The 27,459-nt window shown below is 38.8% G+C and overlaps 1 protein-coding gene across 1 annotated transcript in view; it reads right to left on the bottom strand.

The window, feature by feature from the left end:
- LOC124799087 (dynein intermediate chain 2, ciliary) overlaps positions 1-27,459 on the bottom strand; it is a 260,121-nt gene that overhangs the window by 106,783 nt on the left and 125,879 nt on the right. Inside the window, exons 6-7 of the mRNA XM_047262625.1 lie at positions 26,480-26,641; positions 21,234-21,484 (exon numbers count right to left, since the gene is read on the bottom strand). Of these exons, the coding sequence (XP_047118581.1) occupies positions 21,234-21,484; positions 26,480-26,641 (413 nt within the window). The remainder of the gene's footprint in view (positions 1-21,233; positions 21,485-26,479; positions 26,642-27,459) is intronic.

The raw sequence follows: 27,459 nt of genomic DNA, 5'->3' as shown, positions 1-27,459 counted from the left end.
ATGGAGTGTAGCCATGTATGGAAGTGAAACATGGACGATAACTAGTTTGGACAAGAAGAGAATAGAAGCTTTCGAAATGTGGTGCTACAGAAGAATGCTGAAGATTAGATGGGTAGATCACATAACTAATGAGGAGGTGTTGAATAGGATTGGGGAGAAGAGAAGTTTGTGGCACAACTTGACTAGAAGAAGGGATCGGTTGGTAGGACATGTTTTGAGGCATCAAGGAATCACAAAGTTAGCATTGGAGGGCAGCGTGGAGGGTAAAAATCGTAGAGGGAGACCAAGAGATGAATACACTAAGCATATTCAGAAGGATGTAGGTTGCAGTAGGTACTGGGAGATGAAGAAGCTTGCACAGGATAGAGTAGCATGGAGAGCTGCATCAAACCAGTCTCAGGACTGAAGACCACAACAACAACAACTTTCAAAATGTCATAGTGTGTAGTCCAGTCCATATCGTCAGAAGCTCCCTCTTCTAAGTCTACAAATGCTATAAATGTAAGCTGCATTTCTTCAGCCTATGTTCCAAGATAAGCAATAGTGTCAGTATTGTGTCACGTGTTCCTACACTTCTCTATGACCTGAAATTATCCTCTCTGTGGTCTGCCTTTACCAGTGTTTCCATTCTTGAGTAAATAATTTGTGTAAATATTATGCAATTGTGACTTATTTTAAACTAATGGTCCAGTATTATTCACATCTGTTAGCATCTGCTTTCTTTGGAATTGAAATTATCACATTTTTCTTTAAGTCTGAGAGTATTTCATCTAAGTCATATATCTTGCAGGGCAGGTGGAATAATTTTGTCATCACTGGCTCTCTCAATGATCTCAATAATTCTGTAGGAATGTCACCAACTCCAGGTGCCTTGTTTTGACTTAGGTCTTTTAGTGCTCTGTCAAATTCTTCTTGTAGTATTATATCTCCTGTCTCATTTTCATGTACTTTGTCTCCTCTTTTTATAACATTGGTCTCAAGTTTTTTCCCCTTATATATATATATATATATATATATATATATATATATATATATATATATATATATATATATATATATATATATATATATATATATAATGGAAGGAAACATTCCACGTGGGAAAAATTATATATAAAAACTAAGATGAGGTGACTTACCGAACAAAAGCGCTGGCAGGTCGATAGACACACAAACAAACACAAACACACACACAAAATTCAAGCTTTCGCAACAAACTGTTGCCTCATCAGGAAAGAGGTAAGGGGAGGGGAAGACGAAAGGAAGTGGGTTTTAAAGGAGAGGGTAAGGAGTCATTCCAATCCCGGGAGCGGAAAGACTTACCTTAGGGGGAAAAAAGGACAGGTATACACTCGCACACACGCACATATCCATCCACACATACAGACACAAGCAGACATATTTAAAGACAAAGAGTTTGGGCAGAGATGTCAGTCGAGGCAGAAGTGTAGAGGCAAAGAAGTTGTTGAAAGACAGGTGAGGTATGAGTGGCGGCAACTTGAAATTAGCGGAGATTGAGGCCTGGCGGATGACGAGAAGAGAGGATATACTGAAGGGCAAGTTCCCATCTCCGGAGTTCGGATAGGTTGGTGTTGGTGGGAAGTATCCAGATAACCCGGACGGTGTAACACTGTGCCAAGATGTGCTGGCTGTGCACCAAGGCATGTTTAGCCACAGGGTGATCCTCATTACCAACAAACACTGTCTGCCTGTGTCCATTCATGCGAATGGACAGTTTGTTGCTGGTCATTCCCACATAGAATGCATCACAGTGTAGGCAGGTCAGTTGGTAAATCACGTGGGTGCTTTCACACGTGGCTCTGCCTCTGATCGTGTACACCTTCCGGGTTACAGGACTGGAGTAGGTGGTGGTGGGAGGGTGCATGGGACAGGTTTTGCATCGGGGGCGGTTACAAGGATAGGAGCCAGAGGGTAGGGAAGGTGGTTTGGGGATTTCATAGGGATGAACTAACAGGTTACGGAGGTTAGGTGGACGGCGGAAAGACACTCTTGGCGGAGTGGGGAGGATTTCATGAAGGATGGAGCTCATTTCAGGGCAGGATTTGAGGAAGTCGTATCCCTGCTGGAGAGCCACATTCAGAGTCTGGTCCAGTCCCGGAAAGTATCCTGTCACAAGTGGGGCACTTTTGTGGTTCTTCTGTGGGGGATTCTGGGTTTGAGGGGACGAGGAAGTGGCTCTGGTTATTTGCTTCTGTACCAGGTCGGGAGGGTAGTTGCGGGATGCGAAAGCTGTTTTCAGGTTGTTGGTGTAATGATTCAGGGATTCCGGACTGGAGCAGATTCGTTTGCCACGAAGACCTAGGCTGTAGGGAAGGGACCGTTTGATGTGGAATGGGTGGCAGCTGTCATAATGGAGGTACTGTTGCTTGTTGGTGGGTTTGATGTGGACGGACGTGTGAAGTTGGCCATTGGACAGGTGGAGGTCAACGTCAAGGAAAGTGGCATGGGATTTGGAGTAGGACCAGGTGAAACTGATGGAACCAAAGGAGTTGAGGTTGGAGAGGAAGTTCTGGAGTTCTTCTTCACTGTGAGTCCAGATCATGAAGATGTCAAATCTGGACTCACAGTGAAGAAGAACTCCAGAACTTCCTCTCCAACCTCAACTCCTTTGGTTCCATCAGTTTCACCTGGTCCTACTCCAAATCCCATGCCACTTTCCTTGACGTTGACCTCCACCTGTCCAATGGCCAACTTCACACGTCCGTCCACATCAAACCCACCAACAAGCAACAGTACCTCCATTATGACAGCTGCCACCCATTCCACATCAAACGGTCCCTTCCCTACAGCCTAGGTCTTCGTGGCAAACGAATCTGCTCCAGTCCGGAATCCCTGAATCATTACACCAACAACCTGAAAACAGCTTTCGCATCCCGCAACTACCCTCCCGACCTGGTACAGAAGCAAATAACCAGAGCCACTTCCTCGTCCCCTCAAACCCAGAATCCCCCACAGAAGAACCACAAAAGTGCCCCACTTGTGACAGGATACTTTCCGGGACTGGACCAGACTCTGAATGTGGCTCTCCAGCAGGGATACGACTTCCTCAAATCCTGCCCTGAAATGAGATCCATCCTTCATGAAATCCTCCCCACTCCGCCAAGAGTGTCTTTCCGCCGTCCACCTAACCTCCGTAACCTGTTAGTTCATCCCTATGAAATCCCCAAACCACCTTCCCTACCCTCTGGCTCCTATCCTTGTAACCGCCCCCGATGCAAAACCTGTCCCATGCACCCTCCCACCACCACCTACTCCAGTCCTGTAACCCGGAAGGTGTACACGATCAGAGGCAGAGCCACGTGTGAAAGCACCCACGTGATTTACCAACTGACCTGCCTACACTGTGATGCATTCTATGTGGGAATGACCAGCAACAAACTGTCCATTCGCATGAATGGACACAGGCAGACAGTGTTTGTTGGTAATGAGGATCACCCTGTGGCTAAACATGCCTTGGTGCGCAGCCAGCACATCTTGGCACAGTGTTACACCGTCCGGGTTATCTGGATACTTCCCACCAACACCAACCTATCCGAACTCCGGAGATGGGAACTTGCCCTTCAGTATATCCTCTCTTCTCGTCATCCGCCAGGCCTCAATCTCCGCTAATTTCAAGTTGCCGCCACTCATACCTCACCTGTCTTTCAACAACTTCTTTGCCTCTACACTTCTGCCTCGACTGACATCTCTGCCCAAACTCTTTGTCTTTAAATATGTCTGCTTGTGTCTGTATGTGTGGATGGATATGTGCGTGTGTGCGAGTGTATACCTGTCCTTTTTTCCCCCTAAGGTAAGTCTTTCCGCTCCCGGGATTGGAATGACTCCTTACCCTCTCCTTTAAAACCCACTTCCTTTCGTCTTCCCCTCTCCTTACCTCTTTCCTGATGAGGCAACAGTTTGTTGCGAAAGCTTGAATTTTGTGTGTGTGTTTGTGTTTGTTTGTGTGTCTATCGACCTGCCAGCGCTTTTGTTCGGTAAGTCACCTCATCTTTGTTTTATATATATATATATATATATATATATATATATATATATATATATATATATATATATATATATATATATATGTGGTGTTGCAATGACTAACACACCATGTGATCAAAAGTATCTGACACCTGGCTGAAACTGACTTACAAGTTCGTGGTGCCCTCCATCGGTAATTCTGGAATTCAATATGATGTTGACCCACCCTCAGCCTTAGTGACAGTTTCCACTCTTGTTCAGTCAGGTTTGTGTGTGCAGGTTTAAAATCAGTTGCTGGAAGAAAGTTGATGTGGCGGTCGAACGGCACTGACAAGTACCTGTCAAGCAATACATAAAGGTTTTAGTGTGTGTGGACTCTTGACTAAGCCTTGGTAGAGGCAATATGTATTTTCTGATTCATTTTAAGAAACTCGTGGTAGTGAGGCCAACGTTCTTTTAACTGGAGCTCATTTTGTTTCTAATGTTCAACGGTACGAGGTACTTACAGAAAGATACATATGTATGTTGAAAGTGTAAATTATATTGGGAATGAAAGTCAGATACACTGTTAACTGATGAAAAGGAAAGTTTGTATGCCTACTCATTTTATACGTAGAAAGAGGCTTAAAAGTTCCTGTACCTCGTGCTATGCGACAGAGAAGAAGTCCAGAGAGTTTCCAGCAGCTGGTTATCCAGTAAAGAAGAGTGGCTGCAAATCTGAAGTAAGTCATCTCGTAAAGAAGTGGAATGTGGTTGGGGGAATAAATCAGTATAAGCCAGACTCAAACTCACACTTTAAGTCATCAGAACATTAGACATGGTCAGGTGATTGAGTGTCACTTGTGTCATATGTCTGTATGCAAGATTTCCACACTCCTAAACGTCCCTCGGTCCACTGTTTCTGATGTGATAGTGAAGTGGAAATGCGAAGGGACATGTACAGCACAAAAGCATCCAGGTTGACCTTTTCTGTTTAGTAGCAGAGATCGCCGACAGTTGAAGAGGGTCGTAATGTGTAATAGGCAGACATCTATCGACACCATCACACAGGTATTCCAAACTGCATCAGGATCCACTGCAAGTACTATGACAGTTAGGTGGGTGGTGAGAAAACTTGGATTTCATAGTCGGGCAGCTGCTCATTAGCCACACATCACGCCGGTAAATGCCAAACAACACCTCACTCGGTGTAAGGAGCATAAACATTGGATGATTGAACAGTGGGAAAACATTGTGTGGAGTGACAAATCCTGGTACATAGTGTGGCAATCCAATGGTAGGGTGTGGGTGTGGCAAATGCCCAGTGAATGTCACCTCCCAGTGTGTGTAGTGAAATTTGGAGGCAGTGATTTTATAGTGTGGTCATGCTTCCCATGGAGGGGGCTTGCACCCCTTGTTGTCTTGCATGGCACTATCACAGCACAGACCTACATTGATGCATTGATGTTTTAAGCACCTTCTTGCTTCCCACTGCTGAAGAGCAATTTGGGGTTGGTGATTGCATCTTTCAACACGATCTTGTACATGACAATAACATCCCTGTAATGGACTGGTCTGCACAGAGTCCTGACCTGAATCCTTTGGGTTGTTTTGGAATGCTGACTTCATGCCAGGCCTCACCGATCGACATTGATACCTCTCCTCAGTGCAACACTTCGTGAAGAACGGGCTGCCATTCCCCAAGAAACATGTAATAGGACATTATTTATGTATACAAAAAAGGAAATGAACCTAAAACTGAGACTTGTGGAGCACCGTGACTTAGTTCACATGGCTTGGAAAAATATATCTTGAGTTCATTTCCTTCCATGCTCTTTATTTTTGCTATTACACATACAATTTAAAACACTCATTTGGCATGTCTCTTACCTCATACATTCAAGCTTTCTCAAGAGCACAGAAGATCAATGACATCATATGCTTTTGTTTGGTCTAACAATAATCCTGAGATTTTTGTTTGATGGTTCATTCATTTACGATACGGTTTAACAGGATGACAGTAGCTGTTTCATTTGTGTGCTGTGGCATGGAGTCAAGCTGAATAATATAACTTTTGTTGAAGAATATAGTCAGTTGTAAAAGGAACACTTCTTCCATAATTTTAGAAAATCCTGACAGTAGTAGCACAGGCCAATAGTTATCCACACAGTGATGATCACTTTTATGTATATTACTACTTTTTCTGTCTCACCTACTTTGCGAAGACACCACTTGATAAAGGTGAACTGCAGATATCTAACGAAGGAGGGAGCATATGTCTTGCTGGTATTTTAATAATATAATTTGGGATATCATCAATGTTAGCTGAATATTTACTCTTCAGTGAATTAATGGTATTTAGGAGCTTACCTGGAACTAATGGACTGAGTAACATGTACAGATTATTAACTTAAATACATGAAAGTTCTTTCAATGTTGCATTGGATGGATTTCCAAATTTTTCCTTCTCTAATTTTCAGCAATGGTTACACAATGAGAATTGAAACTGATTGTAACTGTGTAAGAATCAGTGACAATTTTTCCATCCTGTGATAACACAATACTTTTTGTGTCATGTCTTTTTTTCTGCACACACTTGGACTTAGTTTTATTGGCTGACTCCATAATATATTTGTCATTTTACTTCATAATGCCTCTTTTACAACATATCTCAAAACAAACTCATATTTTTTAAAATGACTTAAAGTTCTGTGCTGCTGTTAGTTTTTGAGTGTGGAACTCTAGAACTAAATGCAACAAAATGGATAACACAGGGTATAAAAATTTCTAGTGCATGAAGAGGAAACTCCACAATGAACTGAAATATAATAAAAACAGATGTTTTTCTGAGTATGTTCACCATTACAAGGCTATATTTAAAAAAGTTATGAAGGTGGCCGAAAAAATGGCAAATAAGATGTTCATTGTACAACATAAAAGTAAAGCAAAAGCAGTGTGATCTGTTGTCAAACCAGAATTAGGTGTTAGAATTAGTAGTAATGAAATATCTAGGATTAAAGTAGATGTTAGCTTTATTGTAGACCCAGCACAAATATCAGAGTGTTTAAATGAATTCTGCATAAATTTGGCAAAGTAAGAAGTTGATGTAGCAGCCTTTGGAATCCACCATGAAAATGAGTATCTTATAGATTTTTAAAAAGTCACAATAAAGGATGAGGAAAATGTTATATTATCATTAAAAACATATAAATAAATAAAAACTCTGCCAGGTGGGATCGGACACCCACGAAAATGGTTAAAATGGTATGTGGCATAATAGCACCACCACTAACTAAAATATTGAACCAGTTGTTTGAACAGGGATACTTTCCCGATGTTTTGAAGTATGCCAAAGTCAGACCTCTGTTCAAGAAAGGGTCACGGGAAGACATGGGAAACTATTGGCCTATTTCTATTCTTCCAGTCCTGTCAAAAGTGTTAGGGAAAGCAGCTGCAAAAAAGATAAAAAATGTTATTGTAAAAAATGATAATATTTTAAGTAACCACTTTTTATTTCAACCAGAAAAAAAAAAAAAAAAAAACAATCTGGATGCAGTGAATAACTTTTATTGAAAAGATAGGCAAATTATTGGATCAGAGGAGTAAAGTTGCAGGTTCTTTTGTGATCTCACAAAAGCATTTGACTCTGTGAACCATGACTTGCTTATCTATAAATTATACAAACATGGGATTAAGAACAATGCTCTTAGTTGACTAACAACATACTTACACAACAGAAAACAAAGGGTAATATCATCTCAGATGCAGTGAACTATTGTTTTAAATGGAGTACAGTATCAGAAGGGGTACCTCAAGGCTCCATTTTGGGGCCAATCCTGTTCCTATTCTGTGTAAATGACTTATCTATAAATGTAAATTCCCCATCAGTTCTGTTTGAAGACAATTCTGCAGTTTTAATTGAAGATGACAATGCAGAAAAAATTCCGAGCTCCATCATAAGCACACTGGATACCATAGAAAATGGTTCCAGTCAAATGGGTTGAAACTGAGCATTGCACAAACCAATATAGTACATTTCAAAACCAAACATTAGAAATATGTGGAACTTAAAATACAATGTAACAGTCATCCTATGAAATAAGGTGATACAGTCAAATTCCTCGGACTAAATGTGGATAAGAACTTAACCTGGAATACACATATTTATTTCCTACCACATAAACTTGGCAGTTTTGCATTTGCAATGCAAATACTAGCAAATTCCATTGACATGAGTACACAAAAAATTGCATATCAGAGTTATTTTGAATCTGTCATTAGATATGGGATAATTTTCTGGGGCGTTCAAGTAGTGTATCTCAAATACTGAAACTGCAAAAGAAAATTTTCCGATACATGTGCACTGCACAGCAAATACAGTCTTATCCTAACTGTTTCATCCACATACATTTATGAAATTAGAATCTTCCTACTCAGCAGACAAAAATTATTTTAGGAGAATCATTTTAACCATATATATAACACAAGAAATAAACATAATTTAATGCTACCCACACACCAGTTGAAATTATATGTACAGACTCCACAATATATGGGGATGACAATATATAACAAGTTAATGGGCAAAAACATATTTCAAACAAATCCAGCAATTTTAAAAACAAGGCTACAGCAGATTCTGTGGGAGAAATGCTACTGTTCAATAGAAGAATTCATAGCAGATGAAATGATCATTTGAGCAAGGGGTAATTAAATGTTAGATTTTATCATATGTATGTATAACAAAATTTTATTTTTATTATAATAGTCTGTTAACATCAGCTGTTCTTTGTTCATGGGGAAATTTTACCACAATTTGACGTGTCTCCTGTTGTTGTTGTTGTTGTTGTTGTTGTTGTCTTCAGTCCTGAGACTGGTTTGATGCAGCTCTCCATGCTACTCTATCCTGTGCAAGCGTCTTCATCTCCCAGTACTTACTGCAACCTACATCCTTCTGAATCTGCTTAGTGTATTCATCTCTTGGTCTCCCTCTACGATTTTTACCCTCCACGCTGCCCTCCAATGCTAAATTTGTGATCCCTTGATGCCTCAGAACATGTCCTACCAACCGGTCCCTTCTTCTTGTCAAGTTGTGCCACAAACTCCTCTTCTCCCAAATTCTATTCAATACCTCCTCATTAGTTACGTGATCTACCCATCTAATCTTCAGCATTCCTCCTGTACCTGAATCAAATGATTTAGATTATGTATGTTATGAGACAAATAAACCACAATTCACAAAATGAGTTCCCACTTCATTTTACAAGAGATGTTAATGCCTGGTGTAATATAGTTTATGAGTCTGTCTGTCCTGGGAACTGCTTTCTTTGTAGAAACGTCTGCAGTTCATGGCCAATAAATTATGATCAGAGCCCATGTCTGCCTCTGGAAATGCCGTACGGTTTAAAATCTGTTTTTGAAATCTCTGTCTTATCATTATATAATCAATCAGAAACCATTCCATTTCCCCAGATCTCTTCCACATGCACAGCCTTTTTTCATGACTCTTAAATCAGATGTTAGTGATGACTGAATTATGCCTGCAAAATTATACCATATGACTTCTTATTTCATTCCTTTCCTGAAGTCCATGTTCTCCCACTATATTTCCTTCTCTTCCCTTTCCTACTGCTGAATTACAGTCGCCCATCACAATTAAATTTTCATCTCCTTTAACTACCTGAATAATTTCCTTTATATTGTAATACATTCTTTCAATCTCTTCATCATCTGCAGAGCAAGATGGCATTTGAACTTGTACTTGTGTGGTGGGCACTGGCTTTACACCTATCTTGGCTATGGCAATGTGTTCACTACATTGTCTGTAGTAGTTTACCTGCATTCCCATTTTCTTATTCATTATTATACCTACTCCTGCATTACTCTTATCTGATTTTGTGTTGGTAGCCCTGCAATGACCTGGCCAAATGTTTTGTTCTTCCCACCACTGCACTTCACTAAATCATGCTGTATCTAAATTCAACCTACCCATTTCCCTTTTTAAATTTTGTAACCTATCTATATAATTAAGGGATCTAAAACTCCATGCTCTGATCCATAGAATACCAGTTTTGTTTTTCCTGATGGCAACATCCATCTTAGTATTCCCCACCCAGAGAGCCAAATGGGTGACATTTATAGCCCCAGTTAAGCAGCCTACAAAAATGTTTCCTATCTGTGTACTACCCTTCCTCTGTAAATATTGTGATAAACTTAGCAACAAAATAAACATTGTAAGTGTAAAGTAACATTTCCAAATTATTACTTTTATCTGAATCTTTCATAAAAGTAATATTAAATCTTTATTGACTTTCTTCCTTTTGTCTGGTAGGTGGCATAATAATGCCTCAAATTTTTCAAAGAATATGAGGGTGTCCTGAAAAGTAATGCCTCCAAATATTTTATGTGAAAGGTTTATTAACCTTAATAAACCTTTATTTCCAACTGGTTGGCTGATTTTTCAACCTCTTCAGATTTATACAGTTGCTGTTTCACAGCCATGTCTAAGATTCTGAAAACTTATTAACATTCTACATCTATATTATCCTACATATTTATTTCTCAATGTAATCACCCTGGTGATGAGAACATTTCTCCCACTGAGCAACCAGTTTGTTGATACTGTCTCTGTAGAACATTTGACTTTGTTGACAGAGCCACAGCCACACCTCTGCTTGCACCAATTCATCACTGTCAAAGTGAAGTCTCAAAGGTGTTTTGTAACTTCTGAAAACACTTGAAAATTGGATGGAGCCAAGTAAAGACTCTATGAATAATGATCATAACAGAAAACCCAAGGCATCGGATTGTAGCAGGTGCTGCACTGCTCATGTGTGTGGCCTGGCACCATCATGCTGAAAGACAGTGTGCTCCATATGTCGACAAACTTTTCAAATTTGAAACTCAATTGCAGCATACTGTTTCTCATGCACCAAAATAGTTATGTCCATACTGCCATTTACACACTGCAATTCTGAGCCCTTGAGCAAATACATAAACATGAAGAATAAAGATATGGAATGTTAATAACATTCGTTTTATTTAAAAAGTTTTAAGAGTTTTCACATGAAAAATTCAGAGGTGTTACTTTTCAGCATGCTCTTGTATTTGAAGGTTTCCGAGTGGGGATATGTAAGTCATAACAATTATAAATGACTTCTTTTATAGTAACAGCAATTCACAAGCACAGGCTTCCATTTGTTGATCTAAGCAGCTACTACTATCAATAAATTTGAAATTGACTTCATTAATTATATATTGACAATACCCTCTTTCTGCATATTTCTCTACAAAAATGGGCTGCTAATTTATAGTTTTCTATGTTTAACATATGGATCCCTGTGTATCCAAAGTACTACATATGGATTCCCACATTACATTGTACTCAGAGAGACATAATATGTGAACAACTTTTTTACACTCTTGATCATGTCAACAGATAATAAAGTAGTTAATTTTGGTTTTTAGGCTTCCAACATACCAACTGCTAACAGTAACATTCATAACATTTGTGTGATTCAGTTCATTTACAAGGACCTATTTTAAAGTGTTCTGAATGAGGTATTTAACCTAAAAACGGCTTACCTCTCACACCGATAGCCACAGGAACTGTGCCATTTGTGACAATATGAACTCCCTCCCCAACATCCACCTATATTTTCAGCTGTCAGTTCAACTAATCTACCTTTCACCTTCCCATTATGGTGTAGGACATGTCTTGTGTATCTTCATATCTCAGTAGCAGCAACTGGCACAGCACTAATGTGAGCACCATCCAAAATCTGCAGCAATTTCGTCAATTCCTGGTTAACTCGTCTGATGACTTTGTTCATCCAGGGTTGATCATTCTGCTGCAGAACCCAAATAAATCTTTCACTAGTGTATCATGTTGCTACACCTAGTTTCTCTGGACTAATACAGGTATTGTATACTCTATGAAATGAAGACTGAGGAAGAATCAGTGTTTCTGTCCCATAATAGATCTAATTGCTTAAAAAACTGAAAAGAAACCTTATGACTTTCCATGAACTAACATAATGTGAAATGAGAATAATGGACTGAACTCAGAATGTTGTTGCAGAAATGAGTTATTCTGAATACAGAACAAGTCTTTATAAAACTGTAACTATAGGTGGCTCCAGTGCACAATAAACTTGCTTGTTCTAAATGAAATCAAACAATAGAAAGTTCAGGATGGAATGTAACAATATTATGAAAACTTTCCTTTTCATAATATTGGTCATTCTAAATGAGATCCTTAGCACTACACATCACCAAATCATAATCACAGGAGGTCATTCACTTCAATGTTTCACCATAAAAGATCCATTTATTTTCTTCTTGGATGTGTTTCAATAGTTTATTTTGAATATCATCAATTTTATTTTTATTGAGCTTGAAGTTTTCCCTTTACAGTTAATAGTGAATGCAGGTTCCTAGATTTTGATCAGAGTAAAAGAATGAGTAGTGAAAATATTAATGAAAGAAGGTGCTGTCACTATTCCATAGAGCAATGTGTGGTGCTCACCCCACCCCCCCCCAACCTACCAATGTTTATCAGTAGTAAGCACATTCTTATTAAATATTATGTTTGTTTGCATCAAGCTCTCCATCAGAAAAGAGGTGCAGTTCCACAACATGGTGCCATGCAGTTCTCATAACAATGACAAATTTCAGTTTCAATTTATTGCTCATAACACATAATTTTACATGCACATGCATTTTCAACTAAGTATGAAGTTTTCATAATTACAATTTTTCTTAGTTTACATTATTTATTATTACATTCTAATTCATGATAAATTCAAGTTATAAGGGCATTTTTGGATAAGCCACTGCTTGACTGGCTTTTTAAAAGAATCCCCTGTCAATACCTTAACTTCATTTGGTAACAAGTTATTAAAAACAGATACTTTGACATAGGGGCTTTTCGCTGTGAAAGTTAATCTTCTGTTAATCATGTGAAAGTCTTTTCTATGCCTTGTTTCATAGTTGTGAATATCTACGTCTTTTTGTGGTCTTAGTGTCTTCTTTCACTAGGATTATAGTTTATATTATATACACGGCACAAACTGTGAAAATATTGTGTGTAATCAGCAGAGGTTTGCAAAAAGTTCCTGGTTTTACTTTTGCTATGATACTCAAGGTCTGATTCTGCAGTATGAAAACCCTTTTCATATTTGTTTGGCATGTCCCACCCTACAGTACTATTCCATAAGACAAGAACGGGTACACTAGCCCATAATATACAGCCTTTAGGGTTTCAGAATTAAGATATGGTGATAATCTTTTACAGACATAATCAGCTTGCTGCTTCCACGAAAGTCAATCATCTATGCATAAACTCAAGAATGTACAATATGTTCAAGAATGTACAATATGTACAGGTTTTTGGTGGAATTTCATCAATCATAGTATTTTGTCTGCTTGGACCACTTGGTTTAAAATGAATAATAGTTTTTTCTATGTTTACCCTTAGGATTGTCTCTTTCAAAGTGAGCGCCTGCCTTTTTGATAAACTTATGTATCTCTTCAACTAGGCTAGCCTCACTGTCTGCATGACAGATACCAGATGTATCATCTGCATACATTGTGATTAATAGCTTATTGTCAAGAGAACTTGGGAAATTATTTACATAGCATATGAATAGGACTGAACCTAAAATAGAGCCCTGATGAAGCCCTGAGGAACACCAAAATGTATATTTCTTATACTTGACCTTCTCCTCTCCAGTATTTCTCCAGTACAGTATATTATCTCCATGCACTGCTGTCTACCCTTTAAATATGTTTCTAGCAATTGTACGAGTTTTCCAGTGACACCACTCTTTGCAACTTTTGATAAGAGCATGTCATGATGTACACTATCAAAAGCCCTAGAGAGGTTAAGGAATACTCCTGCTGCTTGGGATTTTCATTTATTTTTTTAAGTACATGATGGACAAATTGTACTGCTGCTGACATGGTACTTTGACCTCTTCTGAAACCATACTGGAAATCATTTAAGATGTTTGCATTGTTGAAATGTTTCAGGATTTTTTAAAATATTATTTTCTCTATCAGTTTGCTGAAAGTTAAGATTAGGGCAATGGGTCTGTAGTTCTGTACATGATTCATTTCCCCCTTTTTGTTTATTGGTTTAACTACAGAGCCAGTTTCAACTTGTTAGGGAACACGCCGTCTTCAAGAACACAGTTTATTAGATGAATTAGTCATTTCATTAGTTCATGTTTGCATTTCTTCAATAGATATGGAGAAATTTCATCTAATCCTGTTGATTTTTCATTTCTGAGGCTATCAATAAGCTGCAGAGTGTCATATGTGCTTACTGCAGTTAGTGTACTGCAATTCTGTTTGTTATTGGACTCAAGTGTGTGCTGTATATCCTGTTTCATAGAGACATCATTTTTGACAGTATCAATGAAGTAATTACGAAAAATATTGCTGCCTAGAAGGGGATCAGAGATATTTTCATTATTCAGAGTTAATTGTACATTATTAATTTTACTTTCTGTTTCATTGTTTCTGATTTTATTTACAATTGTCCATCAAGTTTTTGAAACATTATCTGAACCTTGTATCTGCTGGCTGATTCTTTCTGATTTTAATCTCCTGACTTCTTTGTGGTACTTATATTTGTACTGCTTGTAGAGTTCTTTATGTAACTCTGAGTTAGGCAGTGTCCTGCCTCTCTCCCTGTTGTCGTTTGCATCTTCCCTACACAACCACAGTGCAGCATTTTGGGAGGGAAAGAGGTAGGGGGAGGAGAGAGGAATATGCTGGTATAAGCTGTCACCAGTACACAGGTCAGCAAAGATGAAGCGTGAAGATCGATAGTAGCTGTTGGATAAAGTGTGCCTTATCATGAGAGACCCATGAGACACACTGACAAGCAACACACTGCCAACGCCCTCTCAACAGCAGGTATTTAGGCCACTGATGCTGACCAGAGGGCTTCACTGACTTGACTTACACTTTGGTGTCTCCAGAATGAGATTTTCACTCTGCAGCAGAGTGTGCGCTGATATGACACTTCCTGACAGATTAAAACTGTGTGCCCGACCGAGACTCGAACTCAGGACCTTTGCCTTTCGCGGGCAAGTGCTCTACCATCTGAGCTACTGAAGCACGACTCACGCCTGGTACTCACAGCAAAATGAACCTATTTGCACGTTCATTAAAATAACAGAGGATTACTTACATTTTGATTGTGATGTAACACTATAAGCATGTAGGCATGTGCAATAATAAATATGATGAGTTTAGCTGTACCCTAGTATGATGGGTTTGGGTGGCTCAAATTCATTAACATCAAGGTTACAAGGTGCCATAAAGATAATGTGAATCTGAGCATAGTATCCATCATGCATACTGCTTTAAATGACTATACTACATACAGTTGTACTGAAAAACTGGCTGCCCCGCAATCCCCAACCATCTAAGTTGCTCTTCAATTTTGAAAAACAGATACTGTGGTAGAATGCAACTCTGTCTCATAGTAACATTTACATTATTGTTACCTGTATCATCTTATCATTCTCAGACTGGCCTCAGCAGCCAGCCAAGGGGTATGTGGTCACCAACCTGCATAATTTTCAGTACTGCAACAATGTTACATAGCACTCTACAACTCATCAGCCTAGCACATGCTGTAACATGAAGCAATGTTTCATAGCCAGCTATGAGGCAGGAACTGACCCCATCACAATAAACCCAGGAAGGGAAAGTAGATATGGCCTCAGCTTAGTCAGTAGCTTTATTCTATCAGGGCCATCCATTTGCCCAGTGCAGTCTCCACGACAGTCGTTGGTTAGGTGTGTAGCTACAGTTCTCACTGAGAGCTATTTCCTGACACTCCAGCACTTGTAGTGTCACAACTGTGTGGTGAAGTTAAATGTTAGTAGCGCCAAGTGCCGAATGTATCAGCGTTTCTCCTTGCATGCCTCTGCCCACCGCAAAGACCAGTCTTATCATTTAGATTTTTGTTCATCAGTTTCAGCAGCTGTTTTTGAAGAATGCCGATGTGAAGAAATAGCACACTAGTCACATTAAAAATTGTTTTTAATGCAACTGGTGTGCTATTTCTTCACATCAGATATAGATATCTTGTTATTCCATCCAGCCCCCCCCCCCCCCCCCCCCAGGGCAATTGGCAATTGGACTTCTTCTTCGCATCATCTGTACTTGCTTCGTACAGTCAAAGAGAAAGACTGGATGTGACGAAAGCTCAAAAAGTGGCAATGCTCCTTCACACAGTGAATATTTATCGAAAATTGTGAAGAAATGTAATAAAAAATAAAAATATCGACACTGTATACTGCCATTTCGATATATGAGGGCTGTTCAAAAAGTAAGGTGACTTTTCAAATTGTGTGGGCAACGTAGATTTGATTATTAATCTTTTTTGTTATGTTGGTACACATGTCCCAAACATATGTTCACAGTTTCAAACATATAGCATACCTTGTTTATTTTTGACAGATAGGAAGGTTAGATGGGTTTTAGTGTGCTCAGCGATTTTCATTTATTATAAAAAATGGAGCAAAGAATTTGCATCAAATTTTGTGAATCAAGTGCTCTAAAACACTTGAAATGTTGACTGTGGCATATAGTGAGTCTGCTCTTTTTTTTTTTTTAAAAAAAAAAAAAAAAAAAAAATAGCTTACAAGTGGTACAAGCTCTTCCAAGATGGCCGAGAAGATGCCAGTGACGAATTTGCTCTGGACGCCCCAGCACATCAATAATAGATGATAACATCAAAGCTGTGAACAAAATTGTTTTGGAAAACCATCGAATTACTGTAAGAAAAGTTGCTCAGGACATTGGCATATCGGGTCAGCTCATGTCATGTAATTTTTTTGGATGTTTTGGGCATGAGATGTGTGTCAGCAAAGTCTGTTCCAGAACTTATCAATTTTGATCAGAATAACCGTTGCATAAGCATTGCTCAGTAGTTCTTGAATGACATTAATGATTATTCCGTTTTGCTCAAAAGGGTCATAACTGGTGACAAAATATGGGTTTATGGTTGTGACATTGAAACCAAAGCCCAATCACCCCAACGGAAGCATCCAGGAGAGCCAAGACTGAAAAAAGCACGCCACATTCAATCAAATGTCGAAGTTTTGCTCACTGTTTTTTTTCAATTACAGTGGAGTAGTGCATCATGAGTTTTTTCCTCAAGGTTGTACAGTCAATAAGGAGTATCACCTTGATGTTATGCACTGTTTGTGAGAAGCAATACATTCATGGTTTTTGCATCATGACAATGCACCTGCTCATTCATCATTGCTTGTGAGAGATTTTTTGGCATAAAACAACATGACAATCATGCCTCGGCCACCAAATTCACCAGATTTGGCCCCCTGAAACTTTTTCCTGTTCGCAAAACTGAAGAGACCTATGAAAGGACAAAGATTTTCAATGATTAAGGAAATAAAAATAGCATCGTTGGAAGTACTCAAGGCTGTACCAGAAAGTGCTTATGAGACGTGCTTGAAGGATTGGAAGAAGCATTGACACAAGTGTATTGTATCTGAGGGAGATTACATCACTCCATATGAAGTTGCAAAAATATTCCCACAGCTGTATTTAAAAGAATAACAATGAGTGAATATGTGACAATTTTGATCTCCTTTAGACATACTATCACATGAACCCTTAACAAAGTGAATGTTTTTGTTTTTTTATGGGTTTGGGTTCATATTTTAAAATACAAGAAGCATTCATAAATGTATTTATTTTAGAGATTTTAGAGTCAGTTTCTGTTTTGCATTCAAGACACTGCTTTTCAAGTAATTTATATATCTGATAAAGGAAGTTTGTAATGGATCTAGCAGATTTCAAAGAACATAAAGATATATTATTGACAGCTGTGTATACATCATTTATGGTTATGTACAAGTAGGAGAATTGGTTTTAGCCTTTTTTGTGGCAATTAATATGCTTGTCCTTATAAATAAGAGTTAGTCTGGGTGATTCCAGTGGAGGATTATGAACATACGATCCATGATATGGAAAGGTGACTCCAGTATTCAGTAGCATAAAAATTATAGATCTTTTTTCCCCTTCATGGTATGTAAGAGAAACATTTTCTAGAAAATACAATACTTCCTTTAGCAGACTATAAAATATATGTAAAATAAGGGAAAGGTGACCACTCACATACAGAGAACCAATGTGTGGAACACAAAAACATGTAACAGGAAACAGCATTCACACTAGCTTTCCAACTATTGCTGTTTCTCTAGTAAAAATACACACATTCATTCACATAACCACACAGATACCTAAATGTACACTGCCGCAGTCCTAGTGGGACTGATTATTGAGAGTTGCTGATTAGGCAGGTGGTGGAGGGTTGTTGGTAGGAGAGAGCACAGGAGGCAAGGAGAGGATATCAGTATAGTGTGAGGCACATCTTTTGACAGATGAATCCGAAACTACCCAGCAAGACAAAAGGAGTTCAGAGGGCAGAGTATGTAAGAGATAGAGAGAGAGGTGGATAGGAGAGGAATATGGAGATGAAGAGAGATTCTGAGAGGGGGGAGAGAAGTGAGCCACCTTCCCACATATCAATTTCCGCCTCTCAGGTGGCTCCATAAATATTTAATATCATTCACATCAGCTACCACCTCCACTTTAATAACTGTCACTCATTCCATGTCCTTTCTCTTTCCCCTCCCAGTCTCCCTCTTCAATTGTCGCTTCCTCTCCTTTCATCCCCTCCCTCACACTTCTCTATCTCTTACATGCTCAACCCTCTGAACACCTTTCATCCTGTTATGCATTCCTTGGGTCATCTGGTTGACTAAGTGGTTGTGCATGTGAATGTGCGTACTTTTACTAGAGAAAGAGCAAGAGCTTGAAAGCTCGGGTGAACACTGTTTTCCATTAAATGTTTCTGTGTGTCACTCACAGGCCTGCTATACGTGACCAGTCAACTTTTCCTTACTTCATGTATTTTCCATCCAGAAATTTACATTATTATTAGACTGCAAAACACAGATACACTCTCAGCTTTATCTACTTGAACAGCTATGTAGTAAAAATTTCTCATACAGGCAGCTGTCGGCAGTGTCAAGCAGCATATTGTAGAGCTGTCAGCTGTTACAAAAAGTTAACAACTGACAAACAAAATGAAAAGGTGTCTCCTTCTCATGCCACATACACACACTCTGATGTAAACTTTCAAGCTCAAACTGCAAAGATGATGTTACAGTATGCATCAGTATATTGTGTTAAACCTAGTATAAATTGCTGTTACTAATATTAATGTCATCCAAAGTAATTTTTGGTGAAAGGGAATACAGAATAGACTTGGAAGTACATGGAGAATAACTGATGTAACCACAATCTTCAATTTATGCAGAGTAGAGCACTTTCTGTGTTTTGCTTGCAGGGTGTGGTGTCATGTGCAAGGGTGCACCAGTGGTAAGATAGGGCCAGTTGACAGTTATTGTCCTGTAGTGGCAGTAGGTGGGCACCAGTGTGGGCCAACAGTATAAGACATTGTTATAAATCTTTATTAAACAGTGTCTTATTAATAAATGTCTTTAAATGACACATTCTGTAAAACATCAGCAACTATTCTATTGCAGATTTGTGTTGCCCATAACTAAAGCAGAAGTAACATTAATGGGAAAGCAGTAGCACAGGTGAGATGTCAAGATCGAGCCAAAAACTCACCACAGCTGAGCAGCTGATTGACTGAACATCCCAAGACCTGTTTCCTTGGTTATAAGTCAAATGTAGTCTCCCTCAGCACATCAGATACAGGCCAGAATACAACATGAGAATCACTATGTGTTGTGCTCGTGTGTTCTCTGTGTTAATAAATTCAATCAAAAAATGATGTTAGGAAGTGAGTTGTGGAAAATCCCCATCCAAAACCTCCCTCTCCTGAAATTTGCTGGTCACTTTCTACCTCTTGCCTCTGTTTACTTTCTGCACTCCTATTTATTTATCCGTGCTTTTCATCATTTTGGATTCCTATTTCACACCTCCCTCTTGTTACCACAGACTAATCAACTTTCTGTTGTTCTTGCATGATTAATTATTACATCTTTCACATTTATTGTAGCCTCCTTAGGGCTCTTCCCGTGGCCCGTCTTTCATTTCTACTCTCCATTTTATTTACTTTTGATTGGTTCTTCCTTTACTGAAATCTCAACCTGCTCCCCATCACTGAGTGAGGTGGCTTAGTCATTAGCACACTGGACTCTCATTTGGATGGAGGACAGTTGCAATCCATCTGGATTTTGATTTTTTGTGATTCTCCTAAGTTGTTCTAGGCAAAAGCCAGGATGGTTCCTTTGAAACAGCACAGTCAGTATCCTTTCCCACCCTTAAGAAAACAATCCATGCTTGTGCTCCATCTCTAATGACTTTACCTACTGGTCATAAAACCCTTATCTTCCTTCCTTCCTTTGCTTACCCTTCTCCCCTGGTCTATGCAACATTCTGCCTTATTCCTCTTTTCCTAACTTACTGTGGTTTCCTCTCAAAAGCTTTTTACATTTAGAGCAACTCCTACCACTATTATAAAAATAATTTCATGTCACATTATCCCCATTTCAATAAAAAGAATTCTAAGAAATCGGCAAGGAAATGTTTAACAACAGATATATTTTGAACATGGTTGCACTTCAGAAATGGTTAGAGATCAGCAAATGAATCAGAAGCAGCCAACCAGTTGCAACAAAAGGTGGTTTTATTCAACCTTTGACCATGGTTTTGATGGATGTAAAACCATCTTCTTTAGAAATACATGTAACTAAAGTTTCACATTGGAAAAACACCAAATAATTAAGTGCTATGACATTTGTCCAATGAAAATATGCTGTCAGAACACATCACTGTATACATTATTAAATATACTGACCTCTATGATCAGTGCTTGTTAAGTAAGAATAGTTAAAATGAAGAAATAAAGTCAATCAAATAAAATGTCAGGTGACACTAGGCACTGACATTTTACTTGATTGGTTTTAATTCTCCACTATAACTATTCTGATGAAAGGGGTCAGTATATTGAATAACGTATACAATGATGTGCACTGACAGCATGTTTTCACCAGACAAATGTCAGACTGCTTCATTATTTGGTGTTTTTCCAATCTGAAATATTAGTTACATGTATTTCTGAAGAAGACTGCTTTACATCTGTCATACCCATGTCAAAGGTTGCATAACACCACCTTTTGTTGCAACTGGCCTACTGCTTTGGATTCATTTATATGTGTTTTTAAGTTAATGTAAGGAATGTTTACCTGCCACACTATTCCTCCATGCTTGCTTGATATTGAATTGCTCTTGCTTACTGGTTCCTTTGATGGGGAAATAACATTATAAACAGCAACATTTCCATCAAACAGTCCAACAACGATGAGGCAAGCAAATTTAGGATGAATATCCACACACACTACTCCAGTATCTGTAGTACAAACATATTCAGGGAATGATGGATTTTTCAATGTGAACAGACACACAGCACCTTCAGGTTGTGGTTTCATGAAATCAACTGAAAAAAGGACACTACAATAAAATCTCACATTTTGAATCTATTATGAATTAAAATAAAAATTTAAAAATAACTATGAAAAATACTTAATTTACCGCTCAGTCTTTCCTTCACATCACTCATTTGTCACTCATTAGCATACATGCCTGCTTGTGATACACCCTTCAATTATTGCTACTCTGAAGTAGCAAATGTAGGTGTGTGTTTGTGTTGAATACCTCTCTTCTACCATCCCACTCAGTAATACTTAGCTGCATGCATAGCAATTCCTGTCATTCATTCATTCATTCATTGTGTTCCAATGACAAGGAGAACATTGACTGATGTGGAATGAGTCAAAAAGACAAAGAAATCACAGAAATTTAATCTGTAAACTGTTTTAACAATAACCTATTAGCACACTCCTCAATGATATGTTTATGCCGTTTAACCTTACACACATAACTAGTTTCTTAGCATGGCTATTTACTTTATAATGTGCATAAAAATTCATTTTATAAACTGAAACACCTTTTTGGCTGCAATCTATATTTATGTTTCAGATGCATTTTGGCTTTTACACTAAGCAATCTTCAGTGGATTTAATCTGGAAAAATATAGTTTTTGTTTTTATATTTGGTACTTACACATTAAAAGGCAGTTCACACTATAATTTTTACAGTAACAAATTATTTATTAATGTAAAAATCATGACATGAAATATTTTATAATCTATAAGTACAGCACAAAAAATTAGAACAATGTTGTTCCACATTAAATACACTGATATAATGTAAAATGTGAAACATTTACTGTAAAAGGTGAAACACTAGAAGGACTTTCAATTTATGAAATGAATATTAACCAAGGGGGGGGGGGGGGGAGAGAGAGAGAGAGAGAGAAAACTGTTTGCTCCTCAGTTGCACTATAGAGCTGCTGTTTATCTACCTACTGTCAGTTACCCCCCTTTTCCTGTTCCAGTTGCAAACACTCCAAGGGAAGAATGACTGCTGGTAAGCTTTTGTGAGACCTCGAATCTCTTTCATTTTACCTTCATGGCCTTTTCATGAGATATGTATGGAAGCAAGCAAAATATTTGTTGATTCTTCTAGGAAAGAATGTTCTACAAATTTTAACAGTAAACCACACCATGATGCACTATGACTCCCTTTTGGAGCCTGCCACAAGAGCTGGATGAGCATCTCCTTTATGCTTTTGGATTTAGAACTTGAACCACAGATTAAATGCACTTCTTTTTTTTTTAGACTTTCTCTATTTCCTATATCAATCCTATCTATAACAGACTGATGAGTGATATTCAAGTATTGGTCAAACAAGGGTTTTGTATGCTAATGCCTTCATGGGTAGCCTACACTTCCTGAAGACTGCTCCTATGAATCTCAGTCTGACATCTGCCTTACCTATGAATAGTTTTATCTGGTTGTTCCATGTTAATGGTCTTATTGTTCAATAATTGGAATTTCTGCCTATTTATTCACAATATATGACATTCGTTTATGTCAAGGGTCAACTGCCAAATGTTGTAGATCTGTAGTGTCGCGGAATAGTAAAGAGTTGGAAACATGGAATACTGTCAAAGTTTTGTTGCCTATGCCGAGAGCCAGAGGCAGTACATTAGCCAAGAGGTAGGAGGATTGCACATATATCAGAATGTGTCGTCACGCAGGGGCAATGGCCTGGTTACACACAACAGGTGAGAGAGAATTGCTCAGCATGCGGGTTTGTGTTAGACGGAGACTTTCATAGAGTGCAAGACAAGAGGTATAGCGTCAGCTGTACTGCATTTCGCAACTTCGCGTAAGTCTGCCGTAACAACACGTAACTCTGTTGCAAGAACACCTAAGGGGCAAGTATGACAGATGAATCAGCAGTATAAGTGGAACGAATGCGTTCATTACAAACGAGCATGACGTCAGGACGTCGCTCGTGCTTCCTTAAATAAGCAAGCTTTGATAGTAACAAGGCACTCGCAGTTAGACTTGCAGATAGATGTGTACTGGGTCACTGCGTAGCGCTCAGCTCGGTGATCGACATGTTAATCTTTATTAAGGAGATGTTGCAGTAAGGGCGGCCCATCCAGCAGCAGACGTGAGGGGACAGTACCAGCTCTGGTCCTCTCTGCTGCCGCTGTCAATCATCAACCCAGGATTATCAGACATTGCGGCAGACTTGCTCGCTGCCAATGCTGACCACATCAGTGAGCCATCGTCAAGATCGTGTGGGGCCTAGGCCCTGTGCATCTGCCGTCACAACCAGGTGAGCCGACGACACTGGAGGACTGCAGCTCGTTGCACCAGTCCACCACGGGCGAGCCACCAGGAAGAGCAGGGAAGAAGACGGGGTGGGATAGAGTATACTCTGCACTATGAGAACGCTTCTCGTGCCAACAGCGCCAGGACTCCAACCCGGAACCTCTACACACAACGGCCTGCTGTCCGCTGCCGAGCCAGCCGGCTATCTGAGCGCCGCCAGCCACGGGCGGCCGAAGCACGAAGTAAGGACAGTCCTCCACTATGTCACAGCATGCAGTGCTGCCTAGCAAGATGTGCGACCCAGAGCTGGTGTCATCACTACGAGTCAGCGAGGACTTGGGGAAGGTCGTTGATATCACCAAGTCAGCCAGCCTGTGTTACACGGGCCACATTGTACTCGGCAGGAATAAAGGTGTTATGAATTAATAATGTTTCTTTGGCCTTTCTGACGCGTCCATAGTCATTTCCTACCTGACAACTGGAGGGGTCACCGCTCGGCCATCCAGTCCACCGTAGGCGACCGGAACCACCAGACCGCCTACAGATTTGGTGTCAGAAGTGGTCGCGCCCACTGCCTACAGATCTTTCTGCTTTTGGTTACTGCTTCACAATGTTGTAAATTCTCTATACATAGCAGCTAAGAAAAGCCTCATGGACCTTCTGATGTTATCAACCAGTTCATTTATACTTATGGTGGCAAGTAATGTTCATGTAACATTCCCCTCAGGTATGCTCAAAGTTACTTTTATGTCTGAGGAGTTCTTTCTGCTTAGAATGACCTGCTGTTCTGTGATTGGTGTTCATTGATGGCCAGAATTTCAAGTAATGCTAGTTTTTGACCCTTCTTTGCTCTATGGAGAACACATTTAATAAGACTGATGTTCATTTAGAGCATGTTCAGAAAACATGAAATTTTTCTTTTTCAGTGTCCAGTTCCTTTCATGTTCATTAAATCTAGTAGTTATAGCTCTACCTGATTGACCTACAATAATTTGCCATACAAATTGCAGTAAATCATAAAAACTCCACTCTGTTCTAAAGGTGGAACCTAGCCTCTACACTGAACAGAATATGGGCAACCATATTCTTAGTATAGAAAGCTACTGTATATTTCCTGGATTTTAGTTTGCTGCCAAGTATCTGTAAAATCCTACCTACATATAGCTTGGGGACCCATTTGTTGCTAGTGTGACTTAGTGCCTTCTGAGGAGGATACAGAAATACTGTTATACTCTCTCTCTTCTTTCTACTAAATATGTTATCAATTAAGGTATGAATACAACCATTACTGTATCCAACTTCTTTAATTATTTTAATTCATTTTGGTCTGTGGTATAGATAGCAGGCAGTGCATCATGGGGTGGAAGGCTGAGCATTTGTGTGTCACAGGATACTGGGAATTGGAAGGTATTCCTGTGTATGTAGAAGTTATTTTCCTGTGTATCTTAAATAAACGTTTTTATTGCTAATGTCAGTCGTTAGTTCTAACAAGTTCTAACAACAGTGGAGTCTCCTCCCAACTCCACTGTAGAATCAGTTGTACTGTGGTGTGAATTTAAATGTTGGAAATATTTGTTTAATTGTCCAATGGTACCTGTCCACAAGCACAGTTCAGTATTGTATTTTAGAACTTAGTGGCTCTTCATCTAAAAATATTTTATTCAAAATTACCCATCAACATTTCAGCTACTAAGGGACTTGGAGGGACCCCACTGCTAAACCGTCTGACTGACAACAGAACCTGTTGGTATTGGAAACAATTTTGATTTAAGCCTGTCTCAATTGCCAGTCTTACACATTATGTCTCCAATGGAAAAGTTCTGGTTTTACATAACAATTCTGTTAATATTTCCATAGCCTCTCCAACAGAAATATTGGAAAATAAGCTGCTTACATCAAATGATATAAGCTTAGCATTAGGGGGAATGGTTTCATCTTTTAATTTTTCTGGAAATTTTGGTTTACATTTTATTCTTGTATCAATTAAAGAATCTAACTCTTGCTGATTTAAGCTGAAAGTGAAGAATCTACAAGTTTTATTGGAATAACTATCTTGTGAAGCTTAGATAGCCTATAAAATTCATATTTGTGAGACAATTGGAATCACTATCAGTAACTATGGATTCGCAGGTTTTAATAAGTCCTTCTCTTCCACAGAATATTTCATCATGTGTGGTTAGGTAACTGAAGGAATTCTGCAGAGTGAGGAATGTAAATCCCTTTTACGATATACTCTGGCTTATTAAACAACACTAATCTTTCCGCCTCCTCAGCTTTGGTATTTACTGCCTTTAACTTATCTTAGCAGACTGAAGATGAACAAACTTATATTTATTGCATTTTTAGATTTAAAGAAAGAACTTAATGATGTTGACTGGACCACAGTCTTTGAAATAATTGAAGATAACAGGTGTAAAATATGGGTAGCAAAATCTTATCTACAACTTGTACACAACCAATCTGCAGCTATGGGAGTTGAATGGCATGAAAGGGAAGCAGTAGTTGAAAAGGGAGTGAAATAGGGTTATGTACACTGAGCATGCAGAAAAGGAAACCAAGAAGAAACTTTGAAAGGGAATTAAAAGTTCAGGGGCAAGAAATGAGAACTTTGAGGTTTGCCAATGACATTATGTTGTGAATTAATTATTTTTCTGCATTTCATTGCCATATGTAGTGCTGGTGCTGCTGCTGTTGATGATGATGGATGTGCTTTCATTCACTGATAATACTATTCTGGACTTACAGCAGCCAAAAGATACTGCAAACAGATCATAGTAGTGAGGATTCCAGGAAAGACCTGTTACATGATTCTTCTTTGTCTTCTCATAAGCAAACTTCCACAGTGGCAACAGAGTTCCTTCTTCATCTCTATACTCATCAGATGGATCCTCCCAGTACCTGAAATCTAACAACCACAGCATCATTTGAAATTTAGTTCTAGAGATACTAAATAACTCAGCATAATTTTCAATCACCTGTATTGGCAAACACGTATCATCCTGAAAAAATGGTGTCTTATTACCCATTCAATCTATGCAATATCCTAATCCATCTCTATGACACTCCTGCTACCAATTCTGTTGCTTACAACTTGCAAGTTAATTCTCTGTAGATAATCTAGATACACAACCTGTTTAGTACACTGAGCTGTAATCCCTTGAGGCATTCCTTCCACATGTATTTCCTATCCAATCAGACATAGGCTCAATTACATGCCCCTCCTCCCCCCCCCCCCCCTCCCTTGCTCACAGTAATAAACATTTAAGTGTAACTTACAACTTCAGGAATCAAATTAGCTTATAGTAAATATGCTCAACAAGATATGTTTTCACTTTCTTTTAATGCACGTTGTTTAAAAAGTATTTCTGTTGTTTGCTGGGAACACCATCATTTAGTACATATTTAACTATCCCAGTATTTCTGTTGTTTGCTGGGAACACCATCATTTAGTACATATTTAACTATCCCAAGTGACTTGAGCACACTGTAACAGCGCACACTGTAAAGAGTTGTTCAAAAAGTTAGAAATTCTGACAGTTCTGTGTGAATATATTTATCAAAACATATAATATGAGGAAAAACATTAATCTGTATACCACAAACAACACAATTCACGACCTTGGAACCAAATCCAGACACTGTTTGCATCTAAACAGAAGAAATAAGTCAAAAACTCAAAATAGTGTATTATATCATGGTATTAAATTGTACAACAGATTACCA

This window comes from Schistocerca piceifrons, chromosome 5, assembly GCF_021461385.2.
Source record: "Schistocerca piceifrons isolate TAMUIC-IGC-003096 chromosome 5, iqSchPice1.1, whole genome shotgun sequence".
Classification (NCBI taxonomy): Eukaryota; Metazoa; Arthropoda; class Insecta; order Orthoptera; family Acrididae; genus Schistocerca; species Schistocerca piceifrons.
Note: the sequence above shows the minus strand (reverse complement) of the source record. Positions and strands in the feature narration are given on the sequence as shown.